Source organism: Miniopterus natalensis, chromosome 8 (assembly GCF_054644295.1).
Source record: "Miniopterus natalensis isolate mMinNat1 chromosome 8, mMinNat1.hap1, whole genome shotgun sequence".
NCBI lineage: Eukaryota > Metazoa > Chordata > Mammalia > Chiroptera > Miniopteridae > Miniopterus > Miniopterus natalensis.
This window is the reverse complement of record NC_142088.1, coordinates 75745311-75766893: the sequence shown is the minus strand read 5'-3', so window position 1 is coordinate 75766893 and position 21583 is coordinate 75745311. Positions and strand designations below refer to the sequence as shown.

General features: G+C 36.3%; 1 protein-coding gene across 5 annotated transcripts in view; it reads right to left on the bottom strand.

Moving 5' to 3' along the window:
• Positions 1-21583, bottom strand: part of EPB41L5 (erythrocyte membrane protein band 4.1 like 5) — a 112837-nt gene that overhangs the window by 78404 nt on the left and 12850 nt on the right. The window contains exons 3-10 of one of the 5 annotated variants that reach the window (XM_087819910.1): positions 20934-21038; positions 9816-9858; positions 8486-8564; positions 7233-7277; positions 7019-7071; positions 3967-4087; positions 3073-3160; positions 1930-2018 (exon numbers count right to left, since the gene is read on the bottom strand). In XM_087819910.1, the coding sequence (XP_087676036.1) occupies positions 1930-2018; positions 3073-3160; positions 3967-4087; positions 7019-7071; positions 7233-7277; positions 8486-8564; positions 9816-9858; positions 20934-21038 (623 nt within the window). Of the gene's footprint in view, positions 1-1929; positions 2019-3072; positions 3161-3966; positions 4088-7018; positions 7072-7232; positions 7760-8485; positions 8565-9815; positions 9859-20933; positions 21039-21583 lie in introns of those variants that run through there. The other 4 variants (XM_087819908.1, XM_087819909.1, XM_087819907.1 and 1 more) reach the window with 4 other exon arrangements.

Here is a 21583-nt window from a genome sequence, read left to right as displayed (position 1 = left end):
TTTGGGGGCATTTATAGCTACAAGATAGAGACATTTGTCTCATCTATGGCTAGCAGTTTTTAGTGGGATATGCAAACAAGATGGGCTCTAAATGGCTAAAAATGTAATTATTGGCTATACGTAAAGCAAATGGATGTGTAAGAATTTGAATTTGGTGCAGGTAGGCTTTGAGCTAACAGTCCTCACATGCTGTGAAAAAGTAAACAACATAAGGGCCAGCGCAGGGCCACTGTCAGCTCCCGCTCACACCACCAGCACACTGCTGAAGTCTGACACTTTTGATACAGACGTAGTAATGTAAACACTATTTCCTGATTTTCAGCTTTTAGAACCAATCAAAACCTGAAGAACTTAATTATGATTATGAAATCAAAGTTATATCTATCTGTGATGTAAAACACAAATATAATTTAAAAGTCTGGATGATAGAAGTTAGGATACAGAAAGAGCATAGCTTAAAAGAAGACACAAAAGCATTAATATCTTCCTCTCACACAATAAGGAGTAGGGAGTAAAAAGACTGTCTGTAGAACAAGAAATACTAAAAACAGTGACACTGAGGCAGAATAGTAAGCAGCTAGGAAAATTCCTTGGCAAATAGAATGGGGAAACTGAGAGAGGTAGCTGAACAAACTGCCCGAGCAATTTACAGACAGATACAGGTCACCTCCCTACAGATAACATCTAGGCCTCAGCTGTATTTCAGCTCCAGGCCCAGAAAAGCACCAAAACCAAGAGGGCTTGCCAGGACCAGGTGCAAAGACCAACGGTCCGGTTGCCTGCCCTGGCACTGACCAATCAGTGGAGACCCTTAAAGGGCACACCTAAAAAAGCTGATGAATATTCTATGGAAAATCTCCCCTAAGGCCTCCCCTAAACTCCCAGATTTTAAAATAATCTTCAAAACACTCATATGTGGAATCTAAAGAACAAAATAAATTAATGAACAAAATAGATCCAGAGACATAGAAGCAGAGAACAGACTGATGAATCTCAGAAGGACGGCTTGGGGGGGGGGGGGGGGCATGGGTTAACCCAAGAACTTACATACATAACCCAAGAACACAGGCGGTAGTGTGGTGAAGGCCTGGGGCGGGGTGGAGGGGATCAATGGGGGGAAAAAGGGGACATCTGTCTTTCAACAATAAAGATAAGTTAATAAATAAATAAATGAATAAATATCCTCAAAACAAAGTTGCCAGCATGCGCTCTCCCGCCCTGAAGCATGCCTGGGCCTTTCCCTTCCCTCTTCTTCCCTCACAGGCATGTATCTCCCAAACTCTGTTCCCCATGAGACTTGCAACCAGGGGACCAATGGGCAGCGGTAGCTCATCCTGGGCTTACCCCCTGAACCTGTCTCCAAAGCCCCCCTTTCTCTGATTTCTCAGTGAGCCAAAGTAGCCCCACCTTGGCTCATTTCTTTCCTGTAACATTTTTAAAAAGCTACAGCAGCCCTGCCTAGGCTCTCTCCTGTTGCTTCGTCTGTCCTAAGCCCTTTCTTGTTTCACTGTCCTCAGCTTTAATAAACATATTTTCAAGATCACCTGGACTCATAAAATCTTTCCTGCATGAAGTCAAGAACCCACACACTGCAGGTGGCCAGTAGCAGACCTGATAAGGCCCTTTCCAGTAAGAACGTAACTACATGTGAACATTTAATATATATAGAAATATATTAACATTTATATTAAAACATGTACTTTGACATACCTTGAAACTAATGGAAAATACAGATAAAAGTATTTTAAAAATTGCCTCTGGGGCGTGGGACTAAAGATGGGTAGGACTATTATGGGAGACAGTTTCAATTCATTTATAACCTTTTCATATGATTTCCAAACTCTGTTTTGTGTATTAATTTCAATTAAATGTTTTTACACATTAAAATAAAAAACAACAATAAATATCTTTGACATTAACTCTACTTACCAAAAAAATAAGCCAATTTTGGTCTCGCCTTCAAAAACAAGAACTCCTGTTGGGGTTAGTCCCAAGCTATAGTCATTCCCATCTCTAGCCTAATTTAAGGAAATCAAAATGTGTTAGCTTTATTTGCATAAAACAGGTTTCACATTTTCACACAACTGTTTAATTTTATTTTCACATAGAATTGTATTAATTATATACAGGTAATATTAATACGCAAGGTGTTTTCAACAATTAGAGTATCCAAAACAACATTCTCAGGAAAATTAATGAGTACATTTAGTTCACTGAAACACTGTAGTTTTAAAGTATGTCTTCATTAAAAATATTTACACTCCCACTAAAACAAAAGCTCTTTCCAGATTCTTCCCATACTCTATTCACCACTTCAGTCACAAATTTTGAAACTACCTTTCTGGGAGAATTTAGCTACTTAAACTATAAACAACTTAAATCACTACACAAGCTATCCTACAGCCTATCAAAGACCTCTCAAGTTACAGATTATTAACTTTGCTTCCTAAATTACTTCAATTTTTATAGAGCCTGCTTAGCTTACATGATATAAGATGGTATGAAATGAAGTAAAAGAATAAAAAGTGGTTTAAAATCTTTAAAAAGTAACACCTTCAAAGAACAGACATACTTTTGGGAAATTTTGATGGTTTCTCTTCTTTCTTATATTAACCTTTCTGTGAGATTCTTATCATTCAGTATTTAATCTCAGCCTTCATAACCACACATCTAAAGTTCCCACTGTTAGCCCATGCAAACTCCATGGCCTCTCTCTCACACTGAAAAATTTCATAGTCACCCTGTATTTTGAAGAAATAAATTTTTTAAAGAGCATCATAGCCCTGGCTGGTGTGGTTCAATGGTTAGAGCATTGGCCCATGCACCAGAGGGTCAAGGGTTCGATTCCCAGTCAAGGGCATGTACCTCGGTTGCAGGATCCCCACCCCAGCAGGCACATGTGGGAGGCAACCAATCAAGTCTCTCTCTCACATCAATGTTTCTTTCTCTCTCTCTCTCACTCTCTCCCCCTCCCCCAACTCCCTTCCACTCTCTAAAAAATTCAATGCAAAAAATATCCTCAGGTGAAAATTAACAAATAAAAAATAAATAGCACCACAACACAGTGCTTACCTTGACCACATGCATATCAACCCCATACATTTCTAACCATTTGGCTTTATTCAGGTAATTGGTTTCAGCTTGTGCTGGTGTCTGACCTCTGAAATTAAAAATAATTTTTTAAATAATAGTAATAAATTTTAAATGAATTCTATACCAAGCATAGAAATAGAAGAAAACAAATATAAGAGTCCGGCAAACATGGCCGTCAAGGTTGCGGAGTTTCGGCTGCCAGCTCCCTGCTTAGGGTTAATGAGTTTCTCTTCGTTTACAAGAAACGTGATTAGCGCTTCATAAATTACTTAGCCACTCTGTTCCTCATCTTCCCATCTGAAAAAGGTACATTAAGACTGGCCCTTAAGACTGTTGTGAGGATTGAGAATCAGATCGCCGTCTGGAACACTTAGAAAGCCCTCTGTGTGTTTGCTATTATTATTGTTATTGTTACCTCCCCCTCCTTTACTCCTGCCTGTCTGGCACTGAGCGAGGTTCTGAGGTGAAATGAAGATGCCTAAGGGAAATGGGCATTTATTGAGTTCCAAGCGATCCCCTTGCACGAAACTGCAGTAAAAAGGGATTTCGGCAAGCGCTGGAACTGAGCCTCAGAAGCGGAGACACATGCCGATGGAGCCACCTGACTTGGGATTCCGCACTCTTATTAGCCATTAAGCGGCACAGTTCGCAGCACACACCATACGGGGTCACACCGCGGTTTGGTGAAGGCATTCCCTCTTTCTACCACACCTCTCTTCTCACTACTTAAGGCCCAGTCCAGGCAATGTTCCCTGATGGTCCCGCTCTCTCCTCTGGTTGGCCAATAATAATAAAAGTCCTTAACATTTAAGAAAAATAATATTACTATTATGGTGATGTTAAAGAAAGTATGATCAAATGTCAATCAAGTACCTGTATTCCTTCCACTTCTCAAATATAGCCAGCTCCATCTCTTCAGTTTGAATGGGCATGAACCTGAACTCAGAAACAAGTTCAGGACTATGCTCAGCAAGATCATAGTCACCAAGTTCAGCTACAAACGTAAGTTTCACAAAGTTATATATTGTTAATAAGTTTATTTCCTGATGAATCTTTCTTCAAAATTAATTTTATTAATAAATACTGCTAGAATTAGAATCTTTCTTAAACTACCAGGAATTCGTAACAATCAAACCACTCCCAAAAGTAAATGTAGCTTACACTTATGACTTATCTGTCTATACACACAAATCACCTATTTGTGGTTGGCAGTATATTTCCAATTAAATGTCTTTCATTTATTCATACCTTATAATGCTTAGCTTTTAAAAACCTCTCTCTAGACTTCCACAGAGAAATACCTTTGATCTTATAATGAATAAACAAGAATATTTTGCAATCCTTAACACTTAGCTGGCATCTGTTAAGAATCTAATATGCAAAGAATGTGACATCATATAACACTATAAGATGTCCTGGAATTTTAAATTATTAATCCTAAAGAAATAACACAGAAAAAATGCTAAAAAGTATTTCAGGAAGGAAGACAGTGGGAGAAGAACTGAACAATGCACATTTATGTACTCATCTGTGCTGAGATCTGAATTGTGGGTCTGGGGAAGAAGGGAAACATTCTAATTTTCTATACTTAAAAATGTTTTCCTTTAAAAGAATATTTTACTCATTAAAAAATTAAAATATTTCTATTTTTACTTAAAAAATTTAGCTATGAAGAGAAAAAATACATGAGAACTACACTGAAATAATCATAAAAATGATAACATTTATTGAACACCTGCTTACACACTGGACATATGACAGGTATATTGTCAATTAACTTCACAACAACCTTGAAGAATGTTATCACACCCTATAATGAGGAAGAAACTGCTCTTTTGTCTGGACCACAGTGACCTTAAGAAGCTCCAAACCAAATCTGCTACATAATGTTGTTCAGGATATGTACTAAAATGGTTCAGAAAAGTCAACTTGAGAGTATGAGAAAAAGTTAATAAAAACTATTCTAATAAATATAAAATCATGAATGAGAAACAAGAAGCTCTTTTTATGAAGATCGATGTAATACTTCAGCAAATTTATTCTTAAGAATTAATAGGATTTGGTAAACTATTAGCGGACAAAGAGAAGCATAGGACAAAACATGAAACTTGGAGGCATCTAACATAATGGTGCCATGGATGAAAAGATCAAGAAATAAAGAAATTTTATTTATTAAGTATTTAATGAGCACTACTCTGTTTTGCTAAATACACAAAAATGTATAAAAAACATTATTTTCAAGAAGCATATACTTTGCCTGTCATGAAAATTACATAATGAGACAGAGACTAAATGACACAATATATGGTATAACAGATATTGAAAATGACAGCTTTTCAGTAGATCAAAAAACTTTAGAATTAACAACTTCATATAGGAATTCATAAAACGTAAAAAATGTGCTTTCATGAAAGATGCATGCAGTTATATACTTCTGATCCTTACAGTGCTAGAGGTATAGCATTTCCAAACTAGTATTAAGTCCATATTTTGCAGATGAGAGAAGTTTTAATTTGTAGACAGACTAGGATAGTAGATGGAGACAGATAGAAAACAATTTATACTAGTGGCAAATTCCTGAAGTACAAAAATTTCATCCATTCACCAATCCCTCTATCAACAGGAAAATATGCTTTCTTAAATAGTGGAAGCACATGTCCTGGCCAGCATGTCCAGTGGTTAGAGCACCGGCCTGTGCACCAAAGAGTCACAGGTTCGATTCTCTGTCAAGGGCACAAACCTGGGTTGCATGTTCCCCACCACAAGTCGGGGTGCCTGTGGGAGGCAACCAATTGATGTGGCTCTCTCACATCGATGTCTCTCTCCTCTCCCCTCCCCCCTCCTCCCTTCTATTCTCTCTAGAATCAATGGAAAAAAATATCCTCCAGTGAGGATTAACAACAACAACAAAAAATAGTAGAAGCACAAAATAAGCAAAATATTACATTTACCATAAAATGTTAAAATTTTAGTCTTATTATCTATACAATGGCAAATTAAATACTATTGATCTTAGAGGAATTGGGGATAAATATGGAGTCAGCCCCCCTTCCAAAAGCATAAAATTATAGTAAAAATATTTCTTTCCGCCCTGGCTGGCAATGCTCAGTGGTTAGAACATAGAGCATCGGCTTGAGCACCAGAGGGTTGCGGGTTCTATTCCTTGTCAAGGGCATGTACCTGGGTTGCAGGTTCAATTCCTGGCCCTAGTCGGGACTCATGCAGGAGGCAACCAATCACTGTCTCTCTCTCACATGGATGTTTCTCTCTCTCCACACTTCCACTCTCTAAAAATCAATGGAAAAAATAGCCTTGGGTGTGGATTAACAAAGAATATATACATTTCTTTCCATCTTGTGAACAAGGACTGAAATGAATGTTTTATTAAAATTTTGATTTTTTAGAAGAAAATTCCTATGTTTAACAGTATGTGATCAATGTAATAAGGTACAAGATCTGAGGTTTTCATTACTCTCATTTACTGAGAAAACACTTTTTTATCCTTAAAATACCATCAGGAACTTTTAAATACACCCTAAGTGTTTCTTTCAGGGATTTGTTTTTAAGAATACTACTAAAAGTAAACCATGCAGCTATAGCAACTTACTAATATATAACTGTATTCTTTTTAAGGAAAAAGTTAGCTGAGGGTCAATTATAACATATACTTAATTATCAAACAGACTGCAATATTTGTTTGAAAACACTATAGACAGAAAAAGAGCAAATGAAATGAACAGAACAGAAAAGAAGGCAATGTTCTGAAACAAGTGAAAGTGAAGTCAGAGTTGGATACTGATACAAATTTACACAAAAACAATGCTCTTTCTCTTTTTGCCTATCACTTTGAATCTTTTGAAATTCTTTAAACACACACTGAAAGAATTACGCTTTACTCCCAATAATCAACATGAGAATTGCTTACCTTGCAGATTATAAGCTGCCAACTGAACTGCTGTATCAAAGGGACACTCCAACCTGAAACCAAACACAATTTCCCAACCTTCAGTTTAAGATAAATGGAAATATATACTTTATGTTGACCATTTCTTTTTCATAATTAACTATGAACTTATTTTTCAAAAATATTTTTCAACTACTCAAGAAAATGTGATTTACCTTAAGCAACTAATACTCACTTTCCACTGAGAATATCTTGTTTTAGCTGAAGAACAAATAAGTACCTAAGAAAAATAAAAGGCACAAATTGAACTAAAGAGAACAATCTACTGTAAAAAATAATCTTACCCATCTGAGAAGAACCATTCTTAATTATAGAACTTTACCCACAATAAAGTCTATAAAAGAAAAAAATAAGGAAAGGGGCAATAATCATCAGGAGGGCGGTAGCATGTCTGCAAGATAACAACAAGAAATAACAGGCACAGAGCACATACAGTAGAGAGAAAAGGTTCAAGGCGAATTACTGAGAATGAGCTCTGTGAGCTGATTTAACTTTACTCTGACAACGCAGCCACCTCATAGGTGAAGGGACACAAACATGCATATAACTGTGGATAATAGCTACAGTCTCACTGGCAGAGTAGTCAAGAGCAAAGCCCTTCTGAAGGGACTCAGCAACTCAATCTTTTACTTAATAAATAGTATGTGGAGCCCAGCTGGTGTGGCTCAGTGGTTGAGCGTGAACCTATGAACTAGGAGGTCACAGTTCAACTTTGGGTCAGGGCACATGCTCAGGTTTTAGGCTCAATCCCCAGTGGGGGGGTGGGGGGCATGGGAGGCAACGGATCAGTGACTCTCATCACTGATGTTTCAATCTCTCTCTCCCTCTCCCTTCCTCTCTTTGAAAGCAATAAAAAAACCCCATATTTTACATAGTATGTGGAATGAGTTATAGATTTGCAATATTATCCATTAATAAATACCAGGAGGGCAGGAAAAAGTAAAAAGAGGTATATATAACCCACTTAAAGTTTATTCAAAACTATTCAAACCAAATCAAAATCTAACTTTTTTTATTAATCAATGGCATTTCAATAGGTAAAGAAAATCAGGAGCCTACTTGAATTAACTCCCAGGGGCCAAAGATAGATCATTTTGAACATCAATAAACATGGCAATGTATTTAAACACATCAACCCCATTTAAAATCCATGAGTTGATACTGATACTTAAAAAGGAACTCACTAGTTACCTTTGTAGGATGCCAGAGAATCAACTCTTTATTTTGAAAACTGATAAAGGAAAAGAATCCTACACTTAAAAAGCACTGTCTCAAAATGAAATTCTATTGTCTGAGGTCCTGATACGAGGGGCAAGGAATCCATTTCATTAGGTGTCTATAAACTGGAAGGCATTACGGACAATCTTCCAACGTTTTAGCAAGCCTGACCAAACTTCACCCATGTACAACTATGGATAGTGGTCTTACCGGGTTAGCTCTTCACGAAGATTATTTGGTTCTGAAGAATAAAACTTAACTCGAAAATGCAGACAATAGGGTGAACCAACTGCCATTAAAAGAAAAAAAAGCTTTAATTTTTTCATAACTATTTAAATAGTAAAAATTTATAGTCAGTAAATATGGCAAAAATCCACTGAACTGGGGACAAAAGCTGACAGGCTATTGTGGCAATACTTCAGTTTACACTGTAGGTTTGCTTGATTAAACCTAACACAAAAAGATCAATCAACACGGTTTTTTAACTATACCAACCACCATATAGTACTATCATTTTCATCTGTTCTCCTAGGAATAGAGAGCTCTAAGTAAATTCTAACAGTTCAGGGCCAATATATCAAATTAAAAAGTTCTGACTGAGCCTCAGCCAGTGTGGCTACGTGGTCAGTGTCGGCCTGCACATCAAAGGGGCTCAGGTTCGATCCCAATCAAGGGCACATACCTGGGTTGCAGGTTCTATCCCCAGCCCCAGTAGGGTGCATGCGGGAGGCAACCAATCGATGTCGCTCTCTCACATTAATATTTTTCTTTCTCTTCCTCTCTCTTCCGATTCTTCTCTCCCTCCTACTCTCTCTAAAAATCGATGGGAAAAAAAACCTCAGGTGAGGATTAACAAAACAAACAAAAAGATTTCTGACTTTGCAATCTAACAGCCCTAACAATCTGCGGAGCTATTATTTCTTGAGAGCACAGAGGAACACCTATCTTATAAATTGTTCATGGCAAGTCCTCCTACACACTTTCCAATTCACTCTGCCTACTTTGTTAACCTCTATATTCTCAGTGATTCCATTATTTTATATAGACAAGAGCTGAAGGCTCTGAAATCTGTTACTACCCAGGATAAGGTGCACTATGGATTGAACACTGGTATTTTCCTGACTACTGATAGAAATAATACTGACATTGTGAATTGCTTCTTTTCGCTGTTCTTAATTTTTTTTAAAGTTACAGCCTTAAAGTCTCAAAATATTTTCCAGAGCTGGGCAGATGCCAAACAAGAAAATTCTAATGTAAGAAATTACTAAATAAAAGTTAAGCATCTTGTGGCAACTCAATCTCATTTGCAAGCTGCAAGGCTTTCTCCTGGAAACAAACTGTAAAGCACAAGGATCTAATTAACCATCAGCCCTATATAATTTAGGACCATTATGTCAGATTGAAATTATTTTTAGAAAGTAGAGATACTAAGAAATTCATCCGAAACATGATTTCTTAGGTCCTTACTATTAAAAATCAGTTACTAATATATAATCATATAATTCAATTTCTATTTTTTCACAATTTGTTCCACACTTACTTTTTACTTGCTTTTTGATACTCTTTGTACCATCCAACCAATGCTGAAAACAAAAAGAAAAATTCATTTGTTAAGCAGATGACAGAACTTAACGTTTTAATTACTAAAAGTTCATTTTCATCATGCTTTCACTGATAACCACAAGGAAATATTTCACAAAAGAAAAAAGAGGGAAAATGAGAAGGAGGGTTATCTACCCAATATCCACAGCAAGCTCATGAATAGAGACGAGCAAAAACACACCGAAAACCAAATCTATGACTTCTTAAAACATTATCTTTACTCTCTCAGAAACAAGGATATTCCAAATTTTGCTTTTTTCTCAAAAAAAAAAAAAGACAACTGTTAAAATTAGACAAAATAAAAGTTCATATTCCATATTCTTATAATAAAAATGTAAGATTGATTAAAAGATCACAACCCCAAATTAGGTGAAATAACAATGCCACTTATATTTTACAAAATAGATACTACTCAGAAGAGCCCGCACAAGAAAATTAGATTTTTCTCATAACTGAGGCCATATCTATTAAACAAAGCAGGCTTTGACCTTTGTTTAACAAATAAAAAAATGTTAACATTGTGACTAGCATACTTCTGGTGTCATGAGTAACAGCCTTTTGATTTCTGTAACCTCCTCACTCCGAAATGTCCATAATACAAACAGACCTAAGAACCAATTCCAGAGAATTCCACTGATAGACCATTCCCAGTGTACTTTTTTTTATTAATCCTTTTACACCACCAAGCCCTAACAGTGACAAGATGCACTCATCCAACTCAGATATACATAATAGTGTTCTCTCCAGCATGCTTACAATTCCAACCCCCTAAAGGAAAAGACTGCTGCTCTTGTGCTAACTGGTTCACAGAGCTAAGGAATCCAGTTTCAGAAATCCAGATAGACAACGCGTGGGTAAACAAGGCTGCATTGTAAATAGACTTGTAACCATTTGCTTTTCTTGCCAATTATTGCTCTAGCCTCTTCTCAATCTCTCCCAAGATCCAGAAGTAAGATCTACAGAACTGCCCGCATGCCAGCAAAGTACCTCTGCAATAAGATGGTCAGTAAATATTTTCAAAGGCAATTAAATACTGTGCAATATTTCCTCTGGATTCCAAGTCTGTAGGCTACTTAGTAGCGGTTTCTCATTTTTTAATAAATTCAGTTAGACATCCACATTTAAGCATATTTCAATCTAACAAATGTTCAGTTTATATAGACCTCCATTAATAAAATGCTAGGCCAGCCAGTAAGCAGAAAAGATTTCAGTCTAGGACTGCAAAAATTCCATTCATCATGGCCAAGCCAAACAATCCAATATCCAAAAAATCCAGATTTAACTGTGCAAAATATCTACTAGAGTCTGTCAATTAAAGTGTGAAATAAAATTAGTTTCCATGCCCCAGATTGTTTTCTCCCCACCACCATAGCTCTAGGAATTGTCCTATCTTCAGGTTTTACCTATTATACTACAATGAATTAACAATTTTATAGCTAGTCACCTGGGCAGTCTTCTGTAGCCGTGCTTTTGTAGGGAGACTATCACACACCCTAATGAGTGCCAATTAGCACAGCCCTTCTAGGAGGTAATCTGACAATGCCATAAAAAAAAAATCATTGTTACCCAGCCAGTGTTGCTCAGTGGTGTGGCTCAGTGTCGACCTATGAACTGGGAGATCACGGTTTGATTCCTGGTGAGGGCGCATGCCCAGGTTGCGAGCTCGATCCCCAGTAGGGGGAGTGCAGGAGGCAGTGATCAATGATGTTTCTCTCTCATCGATATTTCTCTCTCTCTATCCTCCCCCCGTCCTCTCTCTCTAAAAATCAATAAAAACTTTTTTTTTTAATTATTACGGATGTGTGCTGATTTCCCTACAAGGAATTACATCAGAGAAAATTAAGACAATCTATACATCCAACAATAGTAAACTGCAATTTGTATATATAGACATTTTTCTTTTGGGCTGAGACAATCTATAACAAAACAGTAACAGATGTTACCTACGTGGTTGAGATTACTGGTGATAATATTTTTTCTTTGTTGTTGCCTATATTTTCAACTTATTGTGCCAAGAGTACATATTACTTAAAACAATAATCATGGACTCCTTTGTTTTAATATTTTATATAACCAATATATTCATATAGTTTAATTTTTTGGTAATATTAAAGGTATACGGTCAACAGTCCCTCCAACCTCTACAATAGGCCATCCCTCCATATTCCTAATTTCTATCATCACACTCACAAACATAACCCCCAAGGTGTTACTGGTTTCTGATTCCTTCCAGAGTTTCTTCAAACAGGGAAGAAAGAAAAAAACTCTGTGTATTTGTGCTGGTAAAGAGTAAAGAACATTAACAACAGATTGAAAGTCAATAGGCTAAATACAAATTTTGACAAAATAAACTTTAAGGAATGTCAAGAACAACCTAGTCTTCTTAGACAGTTACAACTTAAATTTCATCCAGTTTAAGAAATTTAGGGCCAATCTCATAAGTACTCCTTAAATCTCTACTTTGTTCCTGACTATTCTAAGCAGCACATTTAACATAAAATCACCTCAGTGAGATAAAGGATGAGAGTTCTTTTCCCCAAGCAGGCATTTTAGTCTCTTTTCTACCTGTATGTAATAACTTTCTAATATCTGGCACATCCTTAAGGCAACCCAAAATTCAGATACAGCACCAAGCACATTTTAAAGTGAAATTTAGGAACTGGGGGAGTTCTGGGTGACGCTCTTCTGGGGAAGGTCTGAGCTCATGTTTGTATATTCTCAAGTCTGTTTTCTTTCATCTCCTCCACATTCCAAGCCCAGGGGCTGGAAAATTCAGAGCTCAGAGACAGGCACTGGTAGACTTTTCCCTTGATTCAGGATCTTTAGGAGTTGAGTTTAAATTACATTAGAAGATAAAGGTGAGAGCATAGACATATGGAGCCTTGGATGTTTCGTGTGAAACCAATATGGTTCTCTTTCCTTATGGTACGTTAAAAAGGAAACAAACTTCCTTCTTATTTCCATCTTTTAAAGTTTGGTTGGTAACCTTCTTCTACACCAAAGGATGTGGAAAGCCACATTTCTTTCAATGCTAGTAAGCTGGGCATGAAAGAACAATTATTTCTTGTATGTCTTAAAAGATAAACAACATATAATCACATACACAACAGACATAACTAAACCAAACAAAGAATCACCTAGGGAGCTTCCAAAACACTAACATACACACACCTTCATCCCAGGCTCTATTGCCAAATAGTCTGTAAACAGCTCTTCAAATGAACATCTGACTTCTAACTGCCTACATTACTCTGCTAAAGACAAGGACCATTTTTGCTCAAAGAGCCAAGACCTTAAGGCAGAAAAATGTTAGTTACCTTTCAAAACAATTGCCTCCGCAAAAAATATTTTCTCCTGTGAGTAGAGGCTTATGTTTTGAATTAAAGGATTAGCTTAAAGCAAATTTTAACATTTTAAACAATTAAAAAATGTTTTTAAAAATCGATGCTATGAAAATAGCAGACCAATACACTGCATTACTGTAATCTAACTGAACGCACTTCAATTTAGTCTAAATTCCATTATAAATTCTTTCTGGGTAATTACTTTTTTGGCATTAACAGTCTGTGTTGTAAGCCATTCCAAATGAAGACTTAGATGAGCCATTAAAATATATTTTCCACTGTGCCTTTCTGTGTATTACTAGTATACTCTCTTCAGATTCTTGTGGAAACGTAGGCAAGTTATGTAGGACATATAGTCACTCTCCAGAAATAGAGCACATAATCTACTTTGGAAATACCTTTTTTTACAGCTCCTCATTTAACAAATGTGTGTGTTACAATTTATACATACATATTTAACATAATACATATTTATTTCTGTATATTTTCCCTTCCCACTACTTTACTGAATTCTATTAAGTTCTCAGTTACAATCCAATCCTATTACCTCCTAACAGTGATAATTTTACCTCCTCCTTTCTAACCTTTATAACTTCAATAACTGCATTTGCTGGTACTACTATTATGAAATTAAACAACAGTGGTAATAATGGGCATCTCTGTCACATTTCTGTTTTTAGTATGAATGCTTTTATTATTTCTCTATTAATCTACAATTATGTGTGTGTTTTTTAATAATTAAAAATGAGTACAGAGCCCTAGCCGGTTTGGCTCAGTTGTTAGAGCGTCAGCCCAAGGACTGAAAGGTCCCAGGTTCTATTCTGCCCAAGGGCATGTACCTTCGTTGCAGGCTCGAACCCAGGCACCCCAACCGGGGCACATGCAGGAGGCAACAAATCGATGTCTCTCTCACATCGATGTTTCTCTCTCTGTCTCCCTTCCACTCTTCCTGAAAAGCAATGGAAAAAATATCCTCAGGTGAGGATTAAAAAAAAATGAGTATAGAAAGAGAGCAGAACCACTGAGCAACCACCAGGTTTGGCCCGCACCTACACCACCCCTGAATACGGGCACACCTTCCAAAGGTTGGCTAGACATACACAGACAGAAATATTGATTCCATACAGGCCAAAGTCTATTAGGTTTATACAAGGTGTTATGGGGCTAGAAGAAAGGGCCACCAAAAAAACACATGATCAGAATTCTAGAATAGGGTTTTACTATCTACCCAACCTTAAATGAGCAACGTCAGCAAGCCAAACCTGCAGCTCACCACATCATGGCTACAGTGCCTGAAATAGCTGAATTCTAAATTGTTACAAGAAAATGGTCTTGGTTTTGCTATGGAGGGGATCCACTGTTGTAGCCTCCAGGTGTGCACTTACAAAACATTTACCCAGTGTTCCACTAGACGATTAAGTGTTTTCTAGCCCTCAGCTTTGGATCAGACATCTCCATTTCTATTTGTGTTGAATTTTGTCTTTAAACTAAATGCCATAAACTTCAACTAATCAAGTTATTCATCTTACTTTCTAAAGATTTTAGTTTCAATCTTGTTGAATGTAGTTTCACTTAAGTATACAATAAAGCAATAACAGCATAGTCCTGGCCAATGTGGCTAAGTGGCTAGAGCGTTGAGCAGTGCACTGAAGGGTCTCGGGTTTGATTCTCAGTCAAGGACACGTACCTGGGTTGCAGGTTCGATCCCTGGCCCTAGTCAGGGCCAGTGCAGGAGGCAACCAATCGATGCGTCTCTCCACATCGATGTTTCTTTCTCTCTCATCCTCCCTCTCCCCTGCTTACACACTCTCTAAAAAGCAATGGAAAAAATATCCTTGGGTGAGGATTGAAAAATAAAATAACAGCATAAATAAAGGGTTAGTTAACCTGTTCAGAACTAGCACATAGCACATCAACTCACATTCCATGGCCAAAAGCAAGTCACATGGCCAAACCTGCTATCAACTGAACAAGAAACTATAATCCCCTTATCAGCAAAGGCAAGAAACAATCCAATCCCATGATATACCTATCATGTAAAATAAATTATATCAAAAGATGATAATCATCTTTGCATTTCTGAGAATAAACTTCACCCGATTATAATGTATTATTTATACTTTCAATAGGCTGTTGACATTTAGGATTTTTACATAGAAAACAAGGGAAGTTTAAAATACACATATACAAACCAATACAAGCTATCAAGTCAGACTGAGAAAAAGGCAAAATATAATTACTACTGACATGTTAAGTTCTTTTTCCTTCTTTTCCAAGTATTAGGAAAAATGCTAATTTAAAAACCTGATTGGAGCAGTTAAAATTCTAATCTCTAAATGTGAAGTTTGAAAAACTTCACCAAGCACAGGTCACAAACGTATAGGTCAGAGTGTTGAATCTTGGCCCAGAGACATGTTTTACTTGGCCCACACTATATTTTTCTTATTTCTTTAAAAATAATTTTATTATGAAATATTCACAGAAAGTTGCAATAACAAGAGGTCCTGTGTACCCTTCTTCCACCTTCCCCCAATGCTTACATCTTACATAACTATAGTACAGTATTAAAATCAAGAAACTGACATTGGTACAATGTGTATACATACAGTAAGTCCCCATTTAACACTGTCAACAGGTTCTTGGAAACTGTGACTTCAAGCAAAATGACGTATAATGAAACCAATTTTACCCCAGGCTGACATATAAATAAAAGTTTCCACGCATATTTCTGGTCATAAAAGCAACACCAAACTTGTAAATAAAAACCCAAAACACTTCTAATATTAAACACTGAAGTAAATGTGAGCTATATATACATTTAAGAAAGATAAATAAAACACCTAATTATTTTTCAACATGCTTATTTCAGTTCAGGGTCATGGGTGACTGGAGCCTGGCCTGGCTGCTCAAGGTGGGACCCCACCTGGACAGAAGGTGCTCATACACACCCCCACACTCACTCAGACTGGGACAATGTAAACACACCAATTCACCCAACACCAATTCACCCAACTTGCACATCTGTGGGCTGTGGGAGGTAACGAGAGTCCCCGGAGAAAACCCATGCAGACATGGGGAGAACATGCAAACTCTACACAGACAGTGGCCCTGGCCAGTAATTGTTGGTGGTGTTTTTTTCTTTTCTCATCAATGTTAGAACAAAACAACAATGAACAAAATGACATTATTCAAGGACCTACTGTATATAGTTCCACATCATTTTATCACACATTTAGATTCCTATAACCAATGCCACCATCAAGATAAAGAAATATCCCATTAACACAAAGAGTTCTCCCACACTACTCCTTTATAGCCATACTCACCCCTCCTATCTCTAACATCCTTAAACCTTGGTAACCATTAATTTGATCTGTCGCTATAATTTTGTCATTTCAAGGATGTAATATAAATGGAATCATACAGTATGTGAACTTTTGAGATTGGCTGTTTTCACTCAGCACAACGCCCTTGAAATCCATCCAAGTTGTGTATCATTAGATTTTTCTTTTCTATTGATGAATAGTGTCCCATGTTATAAATGTGTCAATTGGTTTAATTATTAACCTACTGTAAGATATATTGGTTTTTTCAAGTTTTTTGCTATTACAAATAAAGTTGCTATGAACAATCATGCACAGGTTTTTGTGAGAAAATAAATCTTTACTTCTCTAGGATAAATGGCCAGGCATATAATTGCTGTCATATGGTAAGTTTTTAAAGAAACTGCTTGACTATTTTCCATAGTGGCTGTACCATTTTCATATTTCCAAAACCTATATGAGATCCAGTTTCTCCACATCCTCACCAGCATTGAATTGTCACTATTTTTTATTTCAGCTGATCTAATAGATGTGTAGTGATGTTTCATCTAGGTCTTAATTTGCCTTTCCCTTTCGTCTAGTGATGTTTAACATCTTTTCATGTGTTTATTTGCCATCTGTATATCCTCTAATCCTACTACAAATCTCTAGAGGAGACAACTCCACAACACTATCAGCAAAGAAGTACATATCTGTATTAATAAGGCAACTGGAAAATCAGGAGTTTCATAAGCCCTTCCTCTTCCCAAATAATTCAGTCCAGAAGTAATAAGGTGGTCTGAGCAAGGCCAGCATCTGTGCAAGGAAAGGCTGGAGATGAATCCCACACCGAGTAAGCAATAAGTCAAGTAAATATACTGATGATAAAGCCTAGTTTCCATAGAAGAGAACTAGTTTCTGTAGAAGAGAAGTAGTCCTGTGGTACTGGGCTAAAATCGGAGTTATGGGTGTGAAGTCGTGGCGAGAGAGAGATATACATAATGAGAGAGAGAGAGAATAGAGAGAAATGTAAACATACAGTCCCTAAATTTAGCCACAAAGCCAAGCTCATCAGAGAACTGGCAAATTCTAGGGCTGGAAAAGGGAAATACAAGATGAACATCTTCTTGGGCCAGAAAGTCAGGAAGTGCTCCAAGAATGATGTGTGCATCTTACGTGGATATAGAAGCCATCTTGAAGCAGCTCCCACTGGCCAAATCTGGGAAAATTGGAGCATCAAAATAAATGATAGTGACAGATTATGATCCACTGAATAAAACAAGAATCCATTAGCTCATAAATAAATAAATACAAAGTTTGATGAGAAAGTCTCAAAGTAACTGTCCACAAAAAAAATTATTAATTACGAAGAGTAAAATAACTAGGAAAGGACGTGGCAGACACCACCTTTGATCAGGGGATCAAAGTTAATATTAACAGTAATGGGATACAATGAAATTAAATGTCACCTGATAGGACAGAATGAGAACACAGGATCACTTCTGTTATTTCCTGACAAAGGAGTCTAAGATTAACCTACTTCATGAGGAAACATCAGACAAACCCAAATCAAGAGACAACCTACAAAATAACTGCCCTATATCTTTGAAAGTGTAAAAGTCATGAAAGTCAAGGAAAGACTGAAGACCACTAAAAAGACATGACAACTGAATGTAAAGTCTGATTCTGAACTAGATCCTGTGGCTCTAAAGAACACTCAAGGGGCAATCAGCCTAACTTCAACGGATGGTAGTAATGTCAGAATGTTAAATTAGCTTCCCGGTTTTGTTGGTTGTATTTAGTTATCCAATAGAATATGCTTGTTTGGGAAACATACGCTGAAGAATTCAGGGGTGATGGAACATCTCCAACTCTCTCTTAGATGATTCCAGAAAAATATTTATAGTGTCATGTAACTTTGCTGTAAACATGAGATTGTTTAAACTATAAAGTTAAATATGAACACATATTCACATTTTCACATAAAATAGGCCAGTATTAGCGAAGGTAAATAACTTTAAAAAACAGCAAAAAAAAATCATGTATAAGATTATACACATATTAATCAGAGCAAACCTAGATTATGTTATTCAAAGGAAGAACAGTAAACTATGGCTTCATCAACTTACCGATTTTTGGTTACCTTATGATGGATGCACAATTCTAGTCATACATATGTTAGACTGATCGAAAAAGACCAATAAATGGAAGTTTAACAAACTAATTTTACATATAGGGACATGCCATATATTCAAGGTTAAACAGTAGCATGTTAATGCCTTGGTCATTTCTTTATCATGCCTAACCCCTTTAGATTCTACAGTTTTGTCAACACAGTAAATATAACAAAGAAATATGCAAATAATTGGGTTAACATAGTTTACATAGGTGATCCTGGCCAAATAATCCATTAATCTTTCATGTTCACTATCTTCACTAATAAATTGAAGTGTTTTGTAAATATTAATGTTGTTTCATTCTGGCCTTAAATCTGGCCACAGAACAAATAACTGAGAGTCTTCTCTATGTTTACTTAATGTCATAAGACTGTTACGGAATCAAGTGAGTTAGCACTTTAAGAACACTTAAAGTGCTTTCTAGAGTTTATTTTTAATAGTTTTCATCTACTAATTGTTGTTCTTTTGGCTCAATTCACATAGTTTAGAGCAGTGACTTTCAACCATTGTGCCACAAGAATTTTTAAAACATGCAATACTTGACTATTTAAGTCAGGAGCACTGACTTCTTTTTCCCTCAGACTGTCATATAAAAAAATGACAACAGCCAACACAACAATAGCCATCCAGTGTGAATGAATCAAAATTACTGTTTACCTTTTTTATTTTTTGTCTGAATGGCAAAAAATATATTTTTTGGTGTGTCCCAGGATTTTAATAATTAGTTTACATGTGGCATGAGATGAAAAAGGTTGAAAATTGCTGGTTTAGAGTATTTTAGTGACAGCAAAAACAGAAAAAAAGCCTATATAAATTTAATCTTAATGCCTAGATTTCTGGGTATTGGAAGGGATAAACTAGAAATAAAAAGAGTAGAGATTAAAGCAAGAAAGGTACTATATGTATCAAGTAAAAGGAAAAATAATCATTTGGGGATTTAATAATTCAGTAATTGCTGATATTCGCAAAGAGTGAATAATACAACTTAGCAATGATTGTATGTCTATTTCTTTCCACAATTACTTAAATATTTTAAGTACCTGAAACCTAACACTGGCATACTTCTACCTCTTTCCCTCAACCCCTCAAAAAACAGTGAACTACGAACTGTCTACCCCTAAAATCATTTATTTTTTCATCTGACTTCAAGACTTTAATCCCTTATTCTAGAGATGAGAGTTGAATGATATAAACTAAACAGTCAACTAAGCCTTTATCAGGCTAAGTAGCAGACTAGAATTGAATTCAATAAATGTTTTGTGTGCCTGACCATATCCAAACATAGAAAAGGTACAGTAAAAGCACAGCATAAAAGGTTAAAAATGGTACACCTGTACAGGCAATTACTATGAATGGAGCCTGGAGGACTGGAAGCTGCTCTAGGTGAGTCAGTGAAGGAATGAGTGGTGACTGAACAGGAAGGCCTACGATATTACTGTACACTGCTGTATAAACACTGTACACTTAAGCTACACTAAATTTATTTAAAATAGCATAGCACTGCACTACTACATCACTAGGCAATAAAAATTTTTCAGCTCCATTATAATCTTATGGAACCAGTGTCGTATATGTGGTCCATCATTGACTGACATGTCATTATGTGGCACACGACTACATTTAACATTTTTGGTATTCAGTTTGGGTGATACCACCACTATTTCATTTCCCAATCTTATCTAACACTTTCTTTCAAATATCCTCCAGTTAAATCCTAGTATAATACACAGTTGTTTGAAAAGCCTCCAACTTCCTACCCTATTAAATATACTGTTTTCTTATCTGAAATGCACAAAGAACATCTAGTTATAGATCCATAATCACAGATCTGGAAGGGATCTTAGAGAGAAATATCCTAGTCAGCTCACCTTAATTTACAAGGTGGAAACTTCTGTCACTTACCTACAAAACTCTGACATTCTTTCCATTACGCAGTGCTTCTCCAATTCTAATATGCCCAAGAACAAACCCTACTGTTATTAAAAACCCCACAGATTTTCAAGCCTCATCCACAAAGATCATCCTTTAATAATTTGGGTTAGGGCTAGAACTCACTTTTTTTTTAAACAAGAGCATCATAATAATAAAAATCAAAGGGAAAAAGAACACATTAAGACTATGTAGCCTTAAAAAAGAAAAAAAAAGAATATGTAGCCTTGTAGCACTTAGCATGTTATCTGAAATTTTCCATTTCTGCCCGCCATATTGGAACCTCCAAAAAAAAACTACTCACTGCTACTTGTGCCGAATCCATAAATCTCAGTCCAAAATAGTCGCTTTCAATAAGGTCCAAGTGGTATGTAATCTGATCAAACAGTTCTTGACCTTTGGCTTTTTTCTGAAATGGCAAGAAAATAAATGAATCAATAAGTGGCTTGCAAGGAGGACTTTGAGTGGAAGGGGGCAAACGGGGAGAGAAATGAGGGACATCTGTAATAATGTCAACAATAAAAAACAAAGTCACCACTTACAATACCAAAAGTATTACCATGTAGCAGATAAAGGGTAAGATACTATAATTTTCCAATAAACCATTTAAAGCCAAAAGAGAATTTGTGATCTCTATGTGCTCTCCTGAAGGTCACTTTCTATCAACCAAGAAATATTATTTTGTACCTACACTGTGTGTAAGGAGAAATTCTTGTTTTGTCTTGTCAATTCTTAAGAGTCCCTACTTTTAAAAGGAGCTTTATAATATAACTGGAAAGAGAAAACACATAAGAAAACTGAGAACACTTAAATATAAATCATGAGGAACCAACTATATTTGCCAATAAATTTTGGAGAAGAGATAGTCACAGAGATGAGAATTATCAGTGAAGACTTAGAGAAGATCAATCTGAAACTGGAGAATAACAACAAATAAGGTAGGAAATAACAAAA